The sequence below is a fragment of the Bipolaris sorokiniana genome, assembly GCF_000338995.1.
Source record: "Bipolaris sorokiniana ND90Pr unplaced genomic scaffold COCSAscaffold_8, whole genome shotgun sequence".
Taxonomy (NCBI): Eukaryota; Fungi; Ascomycota; class Dothideomycetes; order Pleosporales; family Pleosporaceae; genus Bipolaris; species Bipolaris sorokiniana.
The window spans coordinates 1475623-1497057 of record NW_006911902.1 but is presented as its reverse complement, the minus strand read 5'-3'; the positions used below and the strand labels follow the sequence as shown (position 1 = coordinate 1497057).

General features: G+C 48.7%; 8 protein-coding genes and 1 non-coding gene across 9 annotated transcripts; 4 read left to right on the top strand and 5 right to left on the bottom strand.

Moving 5' to 3' along the window:
• Positions 1–144: 144 nt before the first annotated feature.
• Positions 145–1796, bottom strand: COCSADRAFT_37636 (uncharacterized protein). The gene is made up of 6 exons (XM_007702286.1): positions 1625–1796; positions 1465–1564; positions 1242–1281; positions 1109–1187; positions 646–1057; positions 145–591 (listed from the first exon to the last, which is right to left on the bottom strand). Exons 1-6 carry the CDS (start codon positions 1625–1627, stop codon positions 416–418), a joined length of 810 nt encoding a protein of 269 aa, XP_007700476.1. The 5' UTR covers positions 1628–1796; the 3' UTR covers positions 145–415.
• A 168-nt stretch (positions 1797–1964) lies between these two features.
• COCSADRAFT_332772 (uncharacterized protein) lies at positions 1965–2309 on the top strand. The gene has a single exon (XM_007702694.1). It carries the CDS (start codon positions 1973–1975, stop codon positions 2186–2188), a length of 216 nt encoding a protein of 71 aa, XP_007700884.1. The 5' UTR covers positions 1965–1972; the 3' UTR covers positions 2189–2309.
• A 121-nt stretch (positions 2310–2430) lies between these two features.
• On the top strand, positions 2431–5257 carry COCSADRAFT_27210 (uncharacterized protein; the record flags this gene model as incomplete). Its single annotated transcript, XM_007702157.1, has 2 exons — positions 2431–5130; positions 5186–5257. The coding sequence occupies 2 exons, from the start codon at positions 2431–2433 to the stop codon at positions 5255–5257; spliced, it is 2772 nt and encodes a 923-aa protein (XP_007700347.1).
• A 567-nt stretch (positions 5258–5824) lies between these two features.
• On the top strand, positions 5825–5896 carry COCSADRAFT_t50. The gene has a single exon. It is a non-coding gene; the product is annotated as a tRNA-Thr (tRNA).
• Positions 5897–6351: 455 nt separating this feature from the next.
• Positions 6352–8351, bottom strand: COCSADRAFT_182073 (uncharacterized protein; the record flags this gene model as incomplete). The annotated part of the gene is made up of 6 exons (XM_007702693.1): positions 6352–7155; positions 7208–7394; positions 7444–7801; positions 7856–8163; positions 8227–8241; positions 8297–8351. The coding sequence occupies 6 exons, from the start codon at positions 8349–8351 to the stop codon at positions 6384–6386; spliced, it is 1695 nt and encodes a 564-aa protein (XP_007700883.1). The 3' UTR covers positions 6352–6383.
• A 1312-nt stretch (positions 8352–9663) lies between these two features.
• Positions 9664–10466, bottom strand: COCSADRAFT_332754 (uncharacterized protein). The gene has a single exon (XM_007702692.1). It carries the CDS (start codon positions 10184–10186, stop codon positions 9746–9748), a length of 441 nt encoding a protein of 146 aa, XP_007700882.1. The 5' UTR covers positions 10187–10466; the 3' UTR covers positions 9664–9745.
• Positions 10467–11611: 1145 nt separating this feature from the next.
• On the bottom strand, positions 11612–12589 carry COCSADRAFT_161268 (uncharacterized protein; the record flags this gene model as incomplete). The annotated part of the gene is made up of 2 exons (XM_007702691.1): positions 11612–12105; positions 12157–12589. The coding sequence occupies 2 exons, from the start codon at positions 12587–12589 to the stop codon at positions 11612–11614; spliced, it is 927 nt and encodes a 308-aa protein (XP_007700881.1).
• Positions 12590–15195: 2606 nt separating this feature from the next.
• Positions 15196–17220, bottom strand: COCSADRAFT_119309 (uncharacterized protein). The gene is made up of 2 exons (XM_007702690.1): positions 16656–17220; positions 15196–16593 (listed from the first exon to the last, which is right to left on the bottom strand). Exons 1-2 carry the CDS (start codon positions 16819–16821, stop codon positions 15311–15313), a joined length of 1449 nt encoding a protein of 482 aa, XP_007700880.1. The 5' UTR covers positions 16822–17220; the 3' UTR covers positions 15196–15310.
• Positions 17221–17273: 53 nt separating this feature from the next.
• COCSADRAFT_37632 (uncharacterized protein) lies at positions 17274–19004 on the top strand. The gene has a single exon (XM_007702285.1). It carries the CDS (start codon positions 17461–17463, stop codon positions 18865–18867), a length of 1407 nt encoding a protein of 468 aa, XP_007700475.1. The 5' UTR covers positions 17274–17460; the 3' UTR covers positions 18868–19004.
• Positions 19005–21435: the final 2431 nt, after the last annotated feature.

The following is a 21435-nucleotide window of genomic DNA, read 5'->3' as shown; positions in this document are numbered from 1 at the left end:
TAGTCAAGAAGTGTTTGTAGCGGAATATACCAGCACCCAACCTGCATATGCCAGCAACCAGCAGGATGTTAAGAAGATGACGAGAAAAAAAAGCAAAGCAAGCTACCGCATTTGCAAGCGCAAGTGGAGTACCAAAGTACCAAGCTCGAGTGTTTGCGATGGCAAGTATTTGCGTACGTTCAGCACGATGCTAGTACGATGAGGTTCATTCGAGGCTACGCCGCTAAGCACCTGCCTCTCGGAGTTACGGCCCAGGTCCGATTGGTCCAGACGTGCATCCCGTATTCCCCAAAGCACCCCCGCTCATTGCCCGCTGCGGGCGGCTGCATACTTAGGCATGGGCACTGTTGTGTACGATGTACTTACATTACTTACATGTATGTATAGTACAAAGTGGTGAATGTCTCCAAGGTCCCTATTTTTTTTGTACAGCTACATGATCATTCTTCCATGCTTCCCAAGCAACCTCATCGTTCCATGGCGGCAGAACCATGGGGAGTTTGCCTGGTAACTGGTCAGGCCAATTGTGTGAAATGACGTTGATCAACTCGTCGTAGAGGATCTGGTAGCCTGCTGGGTTCATGTGTAGGCCTGGCGATGCTATCAGTACCCTTGCGATGTCCAAAATGCGCCGAGTAGACGTACCATCGTACATGAGGTCGGCCAATGCGTCACTCGGGGGCAGTGCCAAGGAACCAGGAACGTGGTCCCCGAGTTTCCACGCATTGACGTTGAAGTCAGTCCGCGACATGAATGCTTTCCACAAGTTGAGTACTGGGAGATGCAGTTCAGCGCCTAGTTGGACGACTGTATCGGCATAGATCTTGGTGGTCTCGGCCAATCGCGAGACGGTGGCATACCCACTGGACTGGTCTCTGGGCCACCACAAGTGCTCGTTCATCGGGGGAGGCGCCACGAGGATGATGCGAGGCGCGTGGGCGAGTATGCAAGGGTGGGAGACTATGGCGCGCAGGTTGGCCTTGAACTCATCGAGCGGAATGTGCTGCTTGTTGGGAGCGTCTGGCAGCGAGGCATCGTTTGCGCCAAAGAAGACGGTCTGCGCTGTCAACAATGATATCACACGATGTGGGCATAGTGGAAATAATACCATGAACCGAATCTTGGCGTGACTTGGGGGTGGCACGATAGCCGGTAAGATCTGGAGAGCTTGACGAGTGTTGTAGCCGCTCTATGACATCAGCGCCCATCGCAGTCGAAACAGCTGGCAGTGAGCACGCTACCTGAAGCCTCGGTTGACCACGTCGAGTCGCCTTATGTATGCTGAGCGAGGGGGGGTTGGTCAGCCAGCATGCACGCGCACCACATCCACACACTCGCTTTTTTGTCACCGAGCATTGCATTGCATGTCCGTCCCGCAACGCAATAAAAAGCTGTCGGCTGGAGGGTGGGGGTAGTAAACAAGTCAAAGGAAATATAGCTAGCAATCGAGCCATGTGGACTGACCGGCTTGGAGAGCTGCAGCAAATGCAAAACCCCGTTCCTGGGAAAAAGAGTCCTGGGTGATGCTATCACCGAGCAAAAAGAATTGTTCATAGAGGGCAGACTGTGCGTGTCAATACACAGCCAAGACGAGACAGCATGGTAGATGGGAGGGGTCACTCACCATGATGAGCACAGAAAGGCAGAAAAGGTAAGTATGTGGTATGTCTGTATGTAGGTATGTAAGTAAGTATGTACGCAGATGTCTGATAGTATCAGCAACAACTGTTCCTGCGTTGCACAGATGCAGACGCGACAATGCGAGGCCACCAGTGAAAGAGGCGCTTGGCTGGGCGCGAACAATGGCGTGCGATCAACTCATACGTAGACGGGCAAAAAAGCAATGCTCGCCTGGGTGGCCATGGAATGGATTAGCGGACGCCCCAGCTGCCCAATCCCTGCAAGTTGCCGCCCCTCGCGCGCAACTCAGATAATCACATGGCACGCGCCTACCGCCAGTTGCATACGGGCAATGCAAATGGTACGTCCTACTATGTACACACTCTCCTACACATTGGCAGAGCCCTGCCACACCCCCCACCCTGTCTGCTTTTGCCTGTCCTCGCTGAGTCGCGCCGCCGCCCATACCCCCGGCATGCCGCATTCAGTTTTGGAAACTCGTCATTATGCCGTGGCGCCAGGCAGATACTCGACCATGAAGCCCCCTCTCGCGACCATCTCATGGTGAAGATCCGCAGTCGGGTGGGGACGGGGGCCATGCTGCCCAGCCATAGCATATCCATCGTGACACCGCCATCACTCCCCCAGATGACCATGATAGTGCGGCCGCTCGGCGACATGTCTCAAACTGACCTCACCACTAATAATACGCTGCCCTCGCCCGTCCTGTAACTTCCCCTTCTCTCTCCACCTTCCTCTCCACATCTCCTCCACCTCCACCTCCACCCCCCCCCCTCCTGCGTCGTCGCCATGCCCAAGTCGACGCACTCATATCACAGCGTCGACGACTATGACACCGGCCACGCTCAGGGCTCTGCCGACCGCGGCGAGAGCCATGACACATACAATAGCACAACTCCCACGTCGCCAACCCTCACCTTCAGCGCCATGAGGCATATGCGAGCTTCAGACACGGACCTCGCCAGGTCCAGAGAGAGCGTCAACGAGCGGACCTCGTTGTTGGGCCTGCCCCATCTGCGCTCGGCCAGGTCCTACAAGAGCCTCCCAGGCACCACGCCTGGCACCCCGCGTCCAGGCATGACGCGTAACAATAGCCAATTGCCCACCACCTCGCGCATACGCTCCAGCAGACGAGGCTCCCTCACCGGCGGCCACACGTTCAGTCAGCGTCTCGTGAATGCGCTGGGCGAGCGAGGCCACGGACTCGAGCAGAGCATGCACTCGGCAAAGGCAGCCATCTTCCAGGACGACCGCGTGTGGTACGACCAGTTCACCTCCACCGACTGGGTCCACGACAACATCGCCGACGCATACCGTGTAAAAGCACTGCGGAGCAGGAAGGACATCAGGGGCCGACTCGCGGCTTGGTTCGACGGTGCCCAGGGCTGGGTCCTGGTCGCCATCATTGGTGTCCTCACAGCTGTCTGTGCCTATTTCGTCAACACGACTGAGACAACGCTCTTCGACCTCAAGCAGGGATATTGTTCGGTTGGCTGGACAAAGAGTCACAAGAAATGCTGTGATGGCGCTTCGATATGCGACAAATGGGTCCATTGGTCTGAGGCCGTCCGCACAGATAGGCTGGATGTTGTGCAGACCCAGTATGGTTTCTTCGTCTTTTCCGTTGTGCTGCTCTCCATGGCCTCGTGTCTGCTCACCCTCACCACAAAGACCGTCATCCCATCCGCCATCTCGCTCTCTACGCTAGACGAGAACCTCGGCGCAGAAGTTCGAAGATTTTCCGATGACGATGATGATGACAACAAGCGCAGCACCAGCCCTGAATCTAGGTTTCAGGAGGTACAGGCCCGACCCCCTATGGTCTACTATTCTGCTGCCGGTAGTGGTGTGGCCGAAGTCAAAGTCATTCTGAGTGGCTTTGTCCTCCACGGTTACCTTGGTGTACGCACCCTCGTCATCAAGACCCTCGCCCTTATTCTTAGTGTCGCATCAGGCCTCAGTCTCGGCAAAGAAGGCCCCTATGTCCATATTGCCACATGTATTGGCAACATTGTCTGCCGTATTTTCTCCAAGTACAGTAACAACGATGGCAAGCGCAGGGAAATTCTGAGCGCAAGTGCTGCTAGTGGTGTCGCTGTTGCGTTTGGTGCCCCCATTGGTGGCGTGCTTTTCAGTCTTGAGGAAGTCAGCTATTACTTCCCATCAAAGACGCTTTTCCGCACCTTCTTTTGCTGCATTGCGGCTGCTCTATCCCTCAAGTTTCTTGATCCATATGGAACCAAGAAGATTGTGCTTTTTGAGGTGCGATACCACTTGGACTGGAAGTTTTTCGAACTCGCATCATTTATATTTACCGGTGCCGTTGGTGGCGTTTTGGGTGCCCTCTTTATCAAAGCATCTCGCATCTGGGCACGCACATTCCGTCGCATACCCATCATCAAAAAACACCCTCTTCTCGAGGTCTTCCTTGTTGCGCTCGTTACCGGTCTGATTAGCTTCTGGAACCGATACACCAAGCTTCCTGTCACTGAACTCCTGTTTGAGCTAGCCAGTCCCTGCGATACTTACACTGACACGGGCGACGGCCTGTGCCCGACTGTTGAGCATATCCCTGGAGTGCTCAAACTCTTGTTCATTGCGTTCCTTATCAAGGCCAGTCTGACCGTAGTCACATTTGGAATAAAAGTGCCAGCTGGTATCTACGTACCTTCCATGGTTGTCGGTGGTCTTGCCGGACGCTTCATTGGTCACACCGTCCAGCTTGTTGCTCTCCGGTTTAGTCATCTCGGCATTTTCAGCGAGTGCTCGCCAGACGGCCCTCCAGGTTCATGTGTCGTTCCGGGTGTCTACGCCTTAGTAGCAGCTGGAGCAACTATGACTGGCGTCACCCGTCTCAGCATCACTTTGGCCGTCATTCTTTTTGAACTCACCGGCAGCTTGGATCATGTACTGCCCTTTTCTCTGGGCATTCTCGTCTCCAAGTGGGTAGCGGATGCTATCGAGCCGCTCAGCATCTACGACCTTCTGACGGACATGAACTCATACCCATTTCTTGACAACAAAGTCCGACCAATCTTCACCTCCGAATTGGGTGACATCACTCCTGGATCGAAAAATGATCATGTGATCGACATCTCAGAGGATTCTCTAATTCCTGCAGTAGAACTGCGTGCAAAGCAGCGCGCCCTACAGATGGCTGGTGAACTAGATGGTGGCCTGTCGATTGTCAAAAACGGTATCCTTGTTGGCCTTATCCCTGCACCAGATCTGGAGTTTGCTCTTGACAAGCTCGAAAATGAAGAAAACACGCTCTGCCTAATGTCCCCACGTGTAGACTGGGCGGCAGGACGAGAACATCACGACGAGGAAGAGCAAGAAGCATACGATCCAAGTGACTTCACCCCATACATTGACCCTGCTCCAGTAGCATTGGATGTTCATTCACCCATGGATCTCGTTTACGAGTGCTTTGTCAAGCTTGGGCTGCGTTATATCTGTGTTCTTAGGGACGGTAAATACGCTGGTCTGGTAAGTCATTGATTTCAACCATTGCCTAGTAGGATGACACTAACAAAACACTCAGGTTCACAAGAAAACGTTTGTCAAATATGTCAAAGAGCTGGAGGAGCGAGAGAAGAAACAGCATCACGCCTAAGCTCTTGCTAACGACCAAAAACTCCTCGAAAACCTTCTTTCCATGTTACTCATACACTCACCTTACCCACTGGTGGGACTGCTTCATTTCCATCTTTCGTTGCAAAGTTACACAAGCGATATCCACAGGCTGTATGTTGCATTTACACTGGCGTTGTAGTTGGTAGCCATTCTCTCTAGCACCGCATAGGAGTGGGGCAAAGTATTACATGATCTCTTCGTTGAATAGGCATCATTTGCCCTTCACTAGTATGGTTTGGTAACAGCGAATCGAATTAGAATTTTAGATGGCATCTCAGCACGAGAAAGGTTCAGCTGTCTGTGGTCAGTCAGTACTGTGACGTCCTCACGGTACGTCATGGGACTTATCTATGTTGAGTTAGGGGTTGATGCATGCAGCCCCACCTTCTAGCTCTTTTTTTCGTCGCGGTCTGCAAATCTTCCACTGCGGTGCTTAACGATAGACTAATCCTAAGAATGTTAATCTGAATGGCTTTGTCTGATTAGACTCTAGATGGAAATATGGATGTTCAATTCAATCAATTTTTCATCGAAAACAACCAATCATGCCTTCGTAGCTCAGTGGTAGAGCGCGTCACTAGTAATGACGAGGCCGTCAGTTCAATTCTGGCCGAAGGCAGTTCCTTTTTTGTCCCCTGGAGTCAGTGGCTGCATGAGTTTTGTATACATTTGTACATTTGAGTATATTTTTGTCTCGATGAAGTAGATGAGCTTGGCGGACTACTCACCGCGACAGATACAACGCACGACCACCAATAAATCATATGCATCTATGTCACACATGTTTATACACGTGATGTAAAATCTTTGATTAAACATTGTCTTCAACGTCTATATTAGCCGCTGGCTGTTCGTCTTCGCTTTGAGCGATGTAGGATATGAAATCTATGGTGTCATTGCAGGTAAACATGGTGAGAGTTCGAGGCCTAATCAACCGTTTTCCTTGTTGGCGCAACACCGCTGTTTGTTCTAGGATTACCTCCATACAACTGCCGAAGGGTTGACTGGCAATGCTTGGCAGCAGAACATGGTGAATATTTCCCCGGAGACTTAAGAACCATCAGCTAAAGGCCAGTCTGAACGCGGGAAATACTTGGGAAGTCTCTCTACTCTGCTTTGGTGACCATCGCCTGGGTACCAATACTCGTATCTGGGTGCACAGAATCCCGTGGTGCACGTGCTGCACAAGAAATGTCATTACCCTCTTCATTCTCCATCTTTATGATGCCCTCTGAATTGAATGGAAGACTGGACTCGTCTTTGTTCCGAAACAAGGCGTAGAACACAATTGTGGTGAGAGCCATGGCACCGGCCAGACTGGAGTAGAAGATCATCAAATATGGGTCGCGAGCCGCTTCAGCAATTGCCATGGCAAACATGGACCCGACGCCGGTAATGAGCATGTTGATAGATTGTACGAGCACTTTCGTCTCCTTGGGCGAATGCGTCTCTGCGTACTCCATGGCCGTAGTCATGGCATAGACCTCGCCCGCAGCCATGAGCACAAATACAGGCGTTTGTATCCAAATGTTCGGTCGTTGCTGGGCAACCAGATGACGGTCCTCGCATGAAGACGGATGATTGAAACAAGGCGGGGAAATATAGATGAAGTGCTGTACCACGGCTGCGTAAGCCATGGAAAGCGAGATGAAAGTAAAGCCAATGGCGATGCGAGTAACGGGCTTCAGGTAAATGCGTTGCTTGGAAAGTGCTGGATCAAGAACGTATTCTACTAACGGACTGATGACGATGCAGGCGACCTGGTTCATACTTGGTACGACTTCGTTGGGTGTCTGCCCTTTGTTCATGTCACCTGCTTGAGATATCAGGTTGTTCTGCATTTGGTCGAAGCAAATGTAGAAAATGATGAATGCTAGACTAAGAAAGTTGTTAGCTGATCAGTAGTGTAAAGATGGAGAGAGATACCAACAGAACCCTGCAAGCACCCAATGCGCGTGTGATTTCATTGGATAATTCGCTACTCCAGGGCACTATTTTGCCTCGATTGGCAAGCTGGTAAGCAGGGTCTGTACGCTTCATCTCAAATTTGTTGCGCACAGCACAGCCAAGTACCTTCGTTGCTGGTATCATCACATTGTCTGCAAGGGGAGGTTTTACTATCGAATTTAGCAATGCTCTTGCACCAAGGTCAGTGACGAGTCATACCAAAGTATTTCTTGCCAGCAATGATGATCGAAAAGGCCATGAGTGCACAGCCGCCGCCCAAGACAAAGGCGGGGAAGAAGCCAAAAAATCTCTCGATGCAAACAATTGGGAACACCAACAGTGCGCCTACATTCCCAACCCAAAACAGCAAGGTATATATGAACTTGAGGGTAAGTTCAGGATCGACTACGACGACTTCTTCAGTCGAAGCGGCTGGCAGCCATTTGGAGAAGTTTGTATTCTGCAACCGCTTTCGAAGGAAATCCAAGCATCGATTTCGAGATGGCGGGCATGTTCGGAGTCGTGGGGTCCTATCTTTGTACTGCGCAGCAATAAAGGACCTGATGGTAGCTTGCGACTGGCAAGATTTAGTAAGCACCGCATATGCTTTGTAATAACGAGTGAGACGTACACATCCGCCTCCTAAGGCGATCAAGGCCATTGACATGAGTAAACCCGGAAGGCCGGCTCCTCGGTCAAGCATGCTCGGGTACGAACTGATGGCCAAGGCAATGCATCCTAGCACGTACACTCCAAGGCTGATGACTAATGTCTTGTACTGTCCCACACGACTGTCTACCAGTGGTGCAAAGAGGATTGGGCAGGTGAAGTAGACTACAAAGAAACCGCAGAAGATGCGTGTTGCTGTTGCCTGGCCGAGATTCAGGGCTCCCGGGGTGCCTTCTATGGTGTAATGTTGTGGATTCTCCATGTAGTTTTCTGTAGCACGGCAGTGTCAGTGGTGGGCCTGGTTAACTGACAATGGGAGATAGAGAGACGTACGCCAAGGCGCAGCGACTATAGTCAGAAAAGAGTTAGTTGTTTGTAGACGTTGATGTGAAGCCGCACCTACTGCCCCAAAAGGCTGCTCGCTCCCAGAATCCTACTACAGCCACTATCCAGACCATGGTAGGGACTCTGTCCGGTATGCGTCTCAGCTTACAGGTGCCATCTTTGCCGTCTGACAGGTCAATACTAGATGCCCGCGTGGTTGAGCTCCCAAGTTGCCTTTGTCCCGAAAGTCAGATCCAGAGCGATACGGCACGGAGACAGCAACTCACTTGTTCATTGTTTGATGTCGCAGTGAACCAAAGCACTCTGCTTTCCCGTGGGTGATGAAGTACAGATATAAAGGGTTTGCTAGTCGAACAATGCCTAGGTTTGCGTTATATGTACTAGGTGTTTCCTAGAAGTTTCCCTCCATACAGATATACGGGTACCTGCACGCCACTCTCCACGTCTCAGATTTGGCTTGATGCAGGCACTCTGGCCAATGAGTCAGATTGCATTTCCCGGTTCCACTATACAAAACCTCCCAACAAGCCATGTACCCAAACTTGAGCTTCGGTTATGATGAATGTGTTACATACGTGGTCCTCGCCAGTCGCTGTACCCTTTACTGCAGCCAAGTATGGAGATATAGCAGCGTGGGATATCCACACATTCATTACATTATATCCTTCAGTGTACCTGAAAGAAGCAACGGAACAGTCTAGACTTCGAGGAAGGGGATGTGAAGTGATCGAAAGAGGCATGGTAGTGACCAAAAAGATGTTTCGAATGGCGACGACCAAGACCAAATTAGTCAAGTGAAGGCTGTGGCTTTCTAATGGCGCGAGTGTTTTAGATCCAAAGGACATGGCTGGTCAAGCCAAAATTATAGTCGGCCAAGTGTCGATTCAGCTGGTCACGTCATTCGACTGCTGTACAAAGACAGCTCACACTTCTATCATGAGTACTCATCACCGGGCACTGCTGACCTAAGTCTCAGGCCAATTTCACAACGTGACTGGTCCAGGTTGTTTGTTATGCATAATACTTCCATGCAGGGAAAAAGAAGGCGGAAAGCATAATTGGGCTTCAATGGCGGTGAGATGGTAGCACAGCCATCAACAGGACAGCCACAGTAACTAAAGATCAGGTCTTAGTGCACGCCCTGTTTTTTGCTAAACGCGCATTTTCTCCGCGGGATTCGATGTGTATACAGTCGCAACAGATGTGTACACATATATAGCGATGTGTGTGCGCGCGCATCTATGAGATGAATATGGTAAGGAAGGGGATAGAAAACATGGGACCGTGTCGTGTCGGACCGTGGGGGGTTGCAGGTCATGGGCGGCAAAGGGCGGGGGAAGACCGGGCTAGAATGTGCCCACCGGCCAAAGTATGTTGTAAGGCCTAGGGTGTACGCGGCCCATAAATTCCATCCTCTGCCGCTAACGCCGCTCCATCAATATCCTCTATTGTTTTTATTTTTTTTGCTCCTTCTCCACAAACTCCCCAAACACACACACACAATGTATCATCTGGACGGAAACCCGTCGTCGTCCGACCATACCCTCTTCAAGGACCTGCTCAAGATGACGACATCAAAGTGGCAGTCGATAGTGAAGAAAGACCCAGCCCCAGTCCAGGTCCAGATCGAAGCCAACACAAGACCATGCGTGTCAAGAAGCTCCACCCAGCTCTCTTTGCCAAAATCATCCGAGTAGGCTTCATACGCCCCGACTTGGGTGCAGTCCGCCAAGCCATCACCCACAATACCAGACTGTCCCATATTACCCGGTCGGGCCTGTCCTACGCCTCGTAGACCCGCAACCATTCTAGGCGACAGATTGGGGGTGGGGGCATTGCGTCTCCCTAAAATACCATGGATCAAGCAGCCCGTGTTGGGTTCTTTCGGACAATTGGTCGGCCATATGATGTACAACCCAACATCATGTCTGCAAGCAAGACGCCTCATTACTGGAAACTCGTACTACAAAACCATCGTCCACTCCGGCGGCTTACCACGATTTACTTCCCCGACGGACTTCAACATCGATCGCTGGTCGACTAAACAATGCCGCCTTGTCGATGTGTATGGCACGAGTCTGCACGCGAACACCCCGTATACATGCACGTGCATATTGTGTGGTGGGGCCGAGGCTAGTAGACGCAAGCGACAAGCTACGGAATATGCTGCTTTTGCACGGTGCCGCAAGAAGCCTGTCAATTATGTGCAGACTGCAGAATGTACATGGAGTGTGAAGCCTTGGCCTTACCTACCTTCAAAGCCGCTTGTTGTTGTTGTTTTTTTAAAATTAGAAGGGTGAAGGCATTTGACCAAATAAATGTGCTGAATGCAAGTTAGGTTTTCCTGTGGTCGGAACAACTCGACATGGCGAAAAGGCTTTGGTTATATGGTGTATATTAGTTAGCTAAGAATTTTTTGTACAAGTACCCAGGTGGTAGGCGCGCACCAATGTTAATACAACCCCAACAGCCACAAACGCCAAAGCCTTCAATGCAGTTTGGGCAAGCCTCAGATTGTTGAAATTCCGTGATAATCAGCACCGACTATATCCTCTTTCGAACCTGACCTTGACACAATCACACTGTCCTGGAACTTGACGTAGCAAATACCCAGGATCAAGTTGTCATGTGGCCAGCAAATTGTTTCGTCCTTGGTCTTACCGAGACTGATCCTGACCCGTAGTGTTGGTGTTCGGCTAACACACGGACATTCTCCAATTGGATCCCGGGGAATCGCATTCCCGCAGTAGTACTCTCTGTAGTTTCGGAGCTTTATAGGTTTTCGCCAAAACTCATTCAGTTTACCAGTCCACAGACAAACAAAGTGAATGCCTAAAGGAATGCCGTCATGTGTCGGCAGCAGCGGGTCCGCTCGCATTTGTCAGAAATTAAGTTGTAGTGCTATAGCTTCCGTTTATAAATGGCCTCCCCCTCCCCAGCGTATGTGTCTGCAGGGGTTGTGCATGATTTCTAGCGGAGAAATGTCCTCGGCTTCCGGCGCGAATACATCCGGATTGGGTAGGTAGTAGAACTTGGTCGTGTGATGTCTTCGGAGAAATGGAAAACAACAAACGCTTGGCGACTTCTTATCCTGACTCTCGATTGCGACAACGCCGTATGTGTCTTTCGAGATTGTCTCTCCGCGCAAACCGTTTTTGTGGAATGGTACACGCTGGATTAGGACAGGAAAACGCTTGTGCTTGGTACATGTCCTTGTGGACACTTCGCTCATGCCTCCTCAAGTCGGCTTTTAGCGCAAATGCTGAAGGGCAGTGCTGACAGTGATACCGTCGACGATGCTTTCGGTTGAGATGCATACTGAAGACACATTACTTAGCAAAAGGAAACAATCATTCGCATTCCATTTCTTGACTTACTTGAGCTGCCCTTTCGTCAAATACGTCGTTTGGCACGCGTCGCAACCGTAAGACCCAGATGTCTTTCCGGATTGTGCAGAAGCAGGCGCATCTGCATCATATGGCTGCGCCGACTCGCCACGCTCATCCCGAACAGTATCCGATAATTCACACGACTTTTCGCTGTTTCGACAAGAGCCGGTGTATTCGATTGGCGAGTCCAAGAATGAATCATCGGCAGAAACACGTGTTGTAGCTTCAGAAGGGGACGAGGTTCGAGGTGTTGATATGCTCGTTAGTGCCACAGTTTGCAGACTTTCTTTACTACTTTCTGAGTCGATGCTTCTGGACATGGCACCTCTTTTTTGGAGCCAGGGAAATATGACTGGATTTGGAGCGTGCTCTGCATCCCAGGGACTAATGCACTGCTCTTCGTCATTAGTTCCACTGACCCTTTGTCTCGCCCAGCCAAGATGCGCAGGAGCTACAGTGAGCAGTTGAGATGAGCCCTCTATATACACTAATCAGTGAAGGCTAATAGGCTTTTGATAATTTAACGAACCGCTCTGTGGCACGATACGCTGAAGGTATGAAGCCTTGTCAATGCCTAAGACTCGATCGGCCGTAACAGCTCTTGCAGGCTTCGATGTCTTGTACCTTTCTTGCCTTGCCCATATGGAATCGACAACTGGTGGACGTTCATAAGGAGGTGGATTCAGAATTGCATCTTTCCCATTATGCTCGAGATCGCGGAGCTTTCTGAAGGGATCCAGTTTGCGTCTCCTAATGCGATCCCTCATCCAGACCCAAACCATCGGTGTTGCCAGAACGGCCACGATAGCGAGACAAATACCAACGAACATGACGGAATCTTCTTTCGAGCTCCTCCCATTGCGCGGCATTAATGGTCGGCTTTTCCCTGGTGTTTGACGCGACATCTCCCTCGACATGGGGTAGAGCAAATTTTGGAACATATGTGCCTTTCGTGAAGCCATGATTCAGGTCGGCCTCACAGTCGGGTTCCCCGTTTGCAGTGTCAGTGACTGCTTGAACCCTCCAGAGCAGGAATACCCTTTTACAACAGCACCTGCTTGGTGGTAGTTGCTTGATGCCATGACGATTTGAGGCTGAGGCTGGGAGGCATACATAATTTGGCGGCAGGTCGTGATTGGGTAATCATATTCGTCGGATGGATGGCCATTAGCACATGCGAGAAGCCTTTTGATTCGACTGATCCGACGCGAAACCCATTTAGGAGTTGTGGCTTCGATATTAGCCCATTTGGCCCCCGGTTAATGTCATGAATGCAAGTCTCGTGTAGCTTACGTAGATTTAGCCCCCATACTCGAGTTGAGTCCATGTTTTATTTTGACGCAGGGATAAATCCATATGACAGAACTAAGCTTAGATAAAATTCTAGGTATTTTGTATCGACGTATTGTATTAGCATGTTGCTAGCGCGGGTGAACGCAGCTCATTAGTAGGGGGCGGCAAAAACACCAAGAGGTCTCGCCGGCAGGGAGGCGCCGCCACCAATTTGATCCTATGAAATCTCTCGATTCGTGGACAAACTTTGCGCATCCAGATGTTATCCACAGGGCCCAGTACTGCACTGAACACACCATAGAGTGGCCACGCATTGGCTTTGTTGGTGTCGTTCGCTACTCGTATCATTCTGGTAGTAGATGCCTAGAAGTTTGCAGCTTCAACTTACTAGCATTTTATTGCGCAGCACGAATCCCTGGAGGACAGCAAATTGTCAAGTGAGTTTTACAGGCAGCTTCGCTATGCCTCAGCTGGTTGAACTTTAAGCAATCCATAATCGTTGTTTAGACGCCTATGCTCACCCTCGTCCACGCTGTTTTTCGCCACTTAAAACTTAAGACGAGGGTGTTTAAAGAAGTAAATCTCGAGAACAACAAGACAGCAACAGGAGTAATGATTTGGAACGTAGAAACCTCCATGAAATGCACTCAATAAACGCAACATGGAGTGCGAAAACGACTTGTAGATCCCTCTTGAAAATGACTCTGCAAGGTCCTGTAATCTACGGACAAAGACTAATGTGCTTTTGTTGTCACTACTGATTGTGAGAACGAATGCGACCCATCCCTCGGACAATGTATCATGTCTTAAAAGGGCTTTTCCAAGAGACCATTGATAATCTCCAGAGAGACAGAGGGATGAACATTGGGAAGATGTGTAAGGTGGACATGTAGAGGAAGGAAGAAGTGTAGTATTTCCATTAAACGATCGAGTGTTGCTAAAATACAGAAATTTTGCCAATATAAAAAAGATTAATCAAACCATATAGAAGCCAAGTTGCTTATCAGTTAGTATCTCCAAGCCTTCTGGTCTAGGCCCTTGAATGATTGTCCTTATCCTTTCCAATTATCAGAAAGATAAGGCTCATGCATGCCCACCACGTCGATATCGCCAGAGTTCTTGATTTCTTCCATCACGATGATCATCCAGGCAACTTCCTTGACCATAATATGTCGCATATGCCGCGTTCATACTCTCATGGTGTTCTCGTGTATGTCGCTTGATAGAGTTCCATAAACTTCGTGTCTTGCTTGGCTCCTTCAGCGTGGATCCGTATGTAGAGGAGCAGATGGATGTAGCAGAAGAAAGTAGTTTCCATGGGTTCAGCTTGTCGGTAGATGTACGAGGTGTTGTTGTGGACGTGTACATGGCGGGCGAACGTGTTGTGGGGTTGTTGTGGTCTGATATGGTACTTTTTGGCAGAGTAGGCGTTTTGAACTCAAGGTTTTGCAGGCGAATTGGGTGGCCCTGTTCCCTCTTATTACGATTCGACGTATCGATTGTGATGGTTACCGGAAAAGGGCACGAAAAGGAAATAAAGGTTATGATTCGTACAGTTCAGGGATATTGTGTTGTTCCTTCGTGTAGCCGTACCGCAGTGCAGTCAGTGTGTGGGCGCGATTGCGTCTGTATTGCGTTGGGTCCCAGTGATGGGTCTTGGTGATTTTGGGTAGTCATCATAGTTTTTTATATACGGCCATTTACTTTACCGTTCGCTGGTACTTGTCCAAGCTTTGCAAGCTCCAACCTTGTGACTGCATCATTCTACACAATCACGCCTTTCTGCTATGCCAAAAGTTACAAACCTCTCAGTTGTCATGTCTAAAGATCAAACATGGCTCGAGCGGAAACTGGCATACCTCCGCGTCCCCACAGTGTAGCCAGTAGCGTGTATGATGTTCAAGCCACTCATTTCCAGTTTGGGATGCGGCTAACTTTACAAACGGTGAGTGATGTGAGGTTACCCAGTTTCTGCGACCAACTACCCGAAAGCCGGGTCGCTCCACTGTGTCGATGCAGGGGTGGTGTACAGTGCCTTATTGGATACATCCCAGCAAGAACTGAGCAACGCGTGAAACAAGAGAATTGACAAGTTGGGCGTAGGGCGCGCGCCTTATCGAGATTTGCTAAGCGAGGCGTGGGCTAGCAGTTACGCGCCCTTTGCATGTCAAAGACCAAGCATCAATAGAGAACATGACTACCACATGACTCACCTTGACAGGTGGTATCAGAGAACAATAGGGCGCGATTACGGCCAATACGGAAGTGAGGGTGTGCCACAAGGATCCAAATCGTCATCATTAAACGTGGTAGTATTACTATAAAAGGTATTTCGTTGCCACTTCAATCAGTAGCTTTCTCCATACAGCATGCACATGCAGGTGACAGGGTCAGGCCTTGACAACTACCTGCCAAGGTAGTGTGTTGTCGAAAAAGAAAGTCGCCTTTGGCTGAGAAGCAAGATTGGTATCAGTCATGTTACAAATCTTGGTAAAATCGCCAGCCTCAGCTCGCTTTCTCTGGATGATTTGCTGGTATTCCGACAAGGGGCACGAAGAGCCGGGCCCACTAGTACATCCTGTGACGGGGTAAACGACATCGTTGATGCGGATGCGCATGTACACATCGTTCGGATTTGTGCCGTTACGCCTCTGGTGGTAACGGTAGGTGCTGCGGGGAGCAGCGGCTGGGCAGGACAAGCGTTCAAAAGCAACTGTTCCACGCATCTTGACTACTTGGGAGGATCGAAACAGGCGATTGGAGAGAGACGCGTTAGCGGGAAGTGGAGGCTGGCTGTCAAAGACACCAATCATGGCGGCAAGCTGGTTGATCTGTCCATCGTTGGCAAAGTTGGCCATGATTTTGGGCGGAGTGAAGGTCCCGTTGCCAGTCTTGTAGGTTGCGTTGGGACCATCGACAAAGCGCTGTACGGTCATGTCGATGACTGGCAGCATCTGGTATTTCTCAATATCTGAGCCAAGACCAGTGCCGTACCAGTAGCGCAGGTCCTGAGCATACTCGTACTGCAGAATCTCCTCCTCGGTTAGAATGTCGCAGAATGGGCTACGTCGGCCAGTTATCTGTGTCTCGAAACCGCACAGATATGGGATTTGATCGACTTGGCCGTTTGTCAAGTTCAAGCCTCCGTAGATCTTGGAGTTGAGCCTGGCGGCAATTGGTGTTAGGTAGATCGAGTCCCATACTGGTTTGAGAGGGCTACCGCCTTCGTCGTCGTAGGCCTTGCAAAGGTCGCTGGAGGCGAGAGAGTTGCCCCAGCTAGCAGGATTGCTTGCATTAAGAGCATAAATGGTGGTGAGGTCAGTGGCATTGGGACCGACAAAGCCTTGTGCGAACAGACGAGCGCTGTCTCGCACACGGGGCCCGGATGTGTAGTAGTTGGACCACATAGTAAAGGGAGTGTTATACTCGTACAAGTCGGGGTAACGAAGGCGCCAGGTGGTTCCCATCTCGTGGAGCTCCTTCCAGCCAGTTGGGCTCAAATTGGCAATTTGAGCCTCAGGGTCGGACAAGACGGGCTTCCAGGTCTTGAGGAAAGCAAGCTTTGGGTTGGTGACGGTGAAGTTACCGGCGGCCTGGATGTACTTTGAGAATTCTACCCATCCGTTGTAGGCCCCCCTGTCCGGGTAGCGCGAGCCATGGCGAGAGAAGAAAGCTGGAAAAGAATTAGTGTGACTTATCCGATGGCCTGGTAGGCAGCAGATCAACGTTAGTTACCTGCCAAATCAACTTTGCATCTCTCAGGCACCTCAGATGAGATGCCGGTTGTCTCCTCGCCCGGGTACCATTGTGCATTGCCGCCAATGTGTTGGAAGATGTTGAAGTCTTGCTGGGCAGCGGCTGCAGTGCTGCTGGCTGCAAGAGCCAATGCGAGAAGCTTCATGGCCGTCGATGGGACTGGAGAGGCGGACGGGGGCTACAGAAGCCATGTTGCTGCGAACGTGTATGCATTCTTATACGAGTACGGCGGCTATGTACCCATGGCGCATGAAGCTCTCGAGTTGACCAAGAGCGTTAGTATCGGAGATGACGACAAGGCGATGCTTCCCAAGGCGGTAAGGATGCTCAGGTACTCGATACACGTGGGGGCAAGACCAGCAACTGGCTGGCTTGCTCGCACTGCGGCGTTGGCTGGGCGGCATCCTTCGCGCGGATGCTGAGAGTAATGCCATGGGTGCCTGTATTCGTCCATGTCAGTAAGTATACTAGAACCTGGTGGCTGCACTGCGATGCAGGCGCATTGTACTGTGGTGTGGTGGTGACGATGCATGCACCCACTTCACCGCCCATCAAGAAGCAACTACAACTGCAACCGCAACCGCCGCTTCGTCTCCCCAAGACTCGGTCGCTCCGATTAGTCACACACGTGCTTATCGATACCGGACCCACCATCGCGACAGTTGACCCGCCCACCATTGCAACCCGCCGACAACAAACAGCATTTGCATAGCCATGCCCATCCTCATGCCTCCTCGGTGACTATCGCAGACGAGCCCCTCACCTTTTCCTGAACCTTCGGACCATGGCTGAGCCCAAGCCGCGCCAGCGCAAATTTGCTCCCCGGTCACGCACAGGCTGCTTGACATGTCGAACTCGGCGCAAAAGATGCGATAACGCGCAGCCTCAGTGTGCCAACTGTGCACGACTCAATCTCAAGTGCGAGTGGCAGCCTCCACGCAAGATTGTCTCGGAGCCGCTTTCTTCGCCCTCTGCGTCCAAAAGCCCCAATCTCCACACTGCGCTTTCTTTACGCCCTGGTCTCGATCCGTGGGATGCCCTGCCCGGTGACCACAGGGCTGAACGAATGCATTTGCTGCAATACTACGTAGAAGCTTTTGTGCCCAGTGTCCAGGTAGCCCCGATACCCACCAGTTTCTACACCAGTCTCTACATGCCTTGGTCCTTTCAGATTGAAGGCATGCTAGATGCCATACTCGCCATTTCCTCCGCTCAGCTGGCACGGAGAAGTCAAGACGTCCATCGTGCGAGCCATCTGCGAGCAGTCTCAACCCGCCATGAGAAGAAGTGTTACGACTTTATTCGAGAGCGCTTATCTCCCTCTGGTGGACTACCAAATGATACCTATCAAGTCACAGCCGTCATCTTGATCTTGGTTGGCTTGGAAGCTCTCAATGGCGTCAAGACGACCAGATGGATTTCTCAGTTGAAGAGTGTTCAGCGCATTCTGAACTCACTTTCTCCGGAGCAGAGCATCATGGATTGCGTCGAGGTCGATTCCCTACATCGGCACTTTACATACCACTTTGCCTCTGCCTCACTCATGGCCCGCGTTTCTAATCCCGGAAAGGCTGGCTCACCTGACCAAGGCTTGCTCTCAATCAGTGCTGCCCTTATGCCAGGCACCATTGATCCCCTCATGGGCATCTCGTACCAGCTTTGTGACCTTATTTCCCGCATCCAATACATCAATGTTTCAAATCCAGCTTTCCCGCTGACCACAGAAGCTTCCTTTCATGTAATAGAGCAGGGCATACAACATTGGAGTTACGACAATCCTTTCGCACTAGGCGTCGACACCACCATAGCACTCGACCTCGTTTCACTCGCAGAAGCATACCGTCTTGCTGCCCTCATTCAGCTTTATCGTACTTCAACAAGCCATTCCCATTTGATTCCTGGCTGCGCATCTCGAACCATGGATTTCATTGCTCGCATTCCTCCAGGAAGTGCTGCTGAATCAAGCTTACTCTACCCAATATTCCTAGCTGGCGCAGAGCTAGACGACGAAGCAGCTATTGAGCAATGCTTCACAAGACTGGACGGTATTCAGAAACGCAATCGCTATGAGAATGTAGAGTGTGTCCAGAAGGTTCTCAAGGAGGTTTGGCGGCCAAAGCTTGAAGGTGGACGGAGACGTGACTGGGAAGAAGTAGTGCGCGAGTGGCAATGGTCCTTCACTCTTGGATAAGCAACAAGTCACATTAGTTTACAGCCTACTAGTTCTCTAATTTTTTTACCTATAGCGCAACCTGAATATTACTTTATGTTAACTACCATATACTCAATCTAGGTATAGTATTACTAGATTGTATTTATAACAGCTAGTTATAGTAATATAATTATATTACATTTTGTAAGTTTAGTAAACAATTTATATAATTATATTTATTATAATAGTAGTATTAGCGTTATACTAGTAACCTTGAAATTACTAATATAAGTTAAGAATTTTAGATGATCTTGAAGGTAATCATTAGTATTGTTATTAGCCGTGTTTTTAACTACCATGTATTTCTTTATACCTAATTTAAAATCAGCCTATAGATTTCTAATCTTCTAATATTACTTATAATGTTAGAAGCTTATAAGTTACATATAGATATTATAAATTATAGACTTAGGAGTAAGATTTATAAGATTAATATAATTAGTTAGATATATAAGAACGGACTTAGTGTTAACTAGAGTACTTAAGCTTTCTATAAAAGAAGCTTAAAGTATATAGTTTTATCGTTACCTATCTTAACTATATATACATATTACCTACTATTACCTCTACTTAACTATTAATAGTTAGTTCTATTTATTGTTATATAAGCTATCCTTTTATAGAGAAAGTACCTTTTTAACTTTTTTATCTTACTTTTTTTACACATTATAGTAAAGTATAATTACGCAGTAGATAATTCTTTCTATATTATAGAAATGTAGATACACTAAAATAAACTAATAACTTACTATTTAAAGTATAGAGGTCTTGAAAATTTTAAATATAACGTGTTTTACCACTGAGCGGCGCACTCTACTCAGCGGCGTAGTCTTCTTATTAAAACAACTTTATAATACTTCTTACGTAATACTACTATAATCTTTATTATTAAGTAGAATAAGATATTATTTAATAGACTTATCGCTATCCTCTATATTCTCTAATTCTACTTAGTAAGTGTAAGAGTTATATCTAGTTTAGCTATAACGCCTATAGTACTATTTACTACGTACTCTCTTCGCAGACGTTACACTATTATTATATCTACTACTCTCTACCTTAGTAATCTAATTAGCTATCTAGCTAACTATCTAAGATCTCTCTACTTATAGGTAGCGCCTCTTATAAGTTTTTTACTTTATTACTTTAGTAATTATAGCTTTAAAGTAATTAAGTTTCTTATATATAAGTACTATATTATAAGCTATCTACTAAGCTCTCTTACTTAACTAGTATATCTACTCTTTAAGAGAAGTTATAGAAGACTCTTACTAGATTTATATATAGTTTTAAATAAGTATAGTGTACGCCTCTATTTCGCGCACGTTATACGGCGTTTTTAGCTTCTATATAGTAGTCTCTTATACTAGTAGTGTTAGTATATATAACGTGTTTTACAAGCGAGCGGCGCGTATAAGCGAGTGGCGCACCCCACTAACTTTGCACACCTCTCTCATCTTATCATACTATGGCCCCACGCAACGTTACTTAAATAGTATCAAACGAAGCGGACGTACAGCTTGCTATCTCCTCTATAGCTAGTAAATAGATCTAAAGTAATAAATATACTGCAGCACTCTATAACATAGCTAAGACAACGCTCCGCTGCTGACGCGCTGGTAGGCCTGCCTAACGCGATTGCTAGCCCAACTTAAAGAAGCTTACTAAGCTAGAAGAGGAGGTGATTGTTAATTATATACTTAATCTTAATCTATGTGGATTCTCGCCTACCTACGTAGCTGTGCGCGATATAGCTAATAGACTGTTAGCTACACGCGGCGCTAGCTAGGTTAGCGTCCACTAGCTACGTAACTTTATTAATCGTATAGATAGGCTTATAACGCGGTTTAATCGAGCTTATAATAGATAGAGAGCTCTATGCGAAGATCTAGTTCTAATTAAGAGCTAGTTTAAGCTTATAGAGTAGATAAAGGCTAAGTATAGTATCTATAATAAGAACGTCTATAACTTCGACGAAGCTAGCTTTATAATAGGTAAGATCACGACTTAGCTAGTTATAACAGCGTTAGAGCGGAGAGGCTGGCTAAAGGTAGTTAAGCTAAGTAATCGTAAGTAGGTAACACTGATTACAGTAATTAACGCAGCTAGTGTAACGGCGCAGGCAAGACTACTCGGATCAGTATCGGCGGTAGTGTCACTCAGAGGCATATGGGAGTGCGTGGGACATCAAACGAGCCTTAATTCGAATAGACACCTATAGGCCTTGTACGAAAGGATATCAAAAGTCTACAGAGCTAGCTACAGGGAGTGTCTCCTTATATACTTATCTTAGTCGGATCCGAATCGGATTCGACCTCACAACGAGTGGTTGATGAAGAGGGCGGCGAGTACTACCTCCGATCCGGCTCTGGGATTGGTCCGATACATGGCGAAGTTGTAACATCGTTACACTACCCCCCTCTTAGTAGACAGCTAGTCCCATAGCTGTAAGACTGTTCTTATGCCTCTCTATTGCAGTTCCGTCCACGCCAGCGCGAGAGACTGGTTTCGGGTGACTTTCGGCTTATTCTACTACCCTACTTTTTC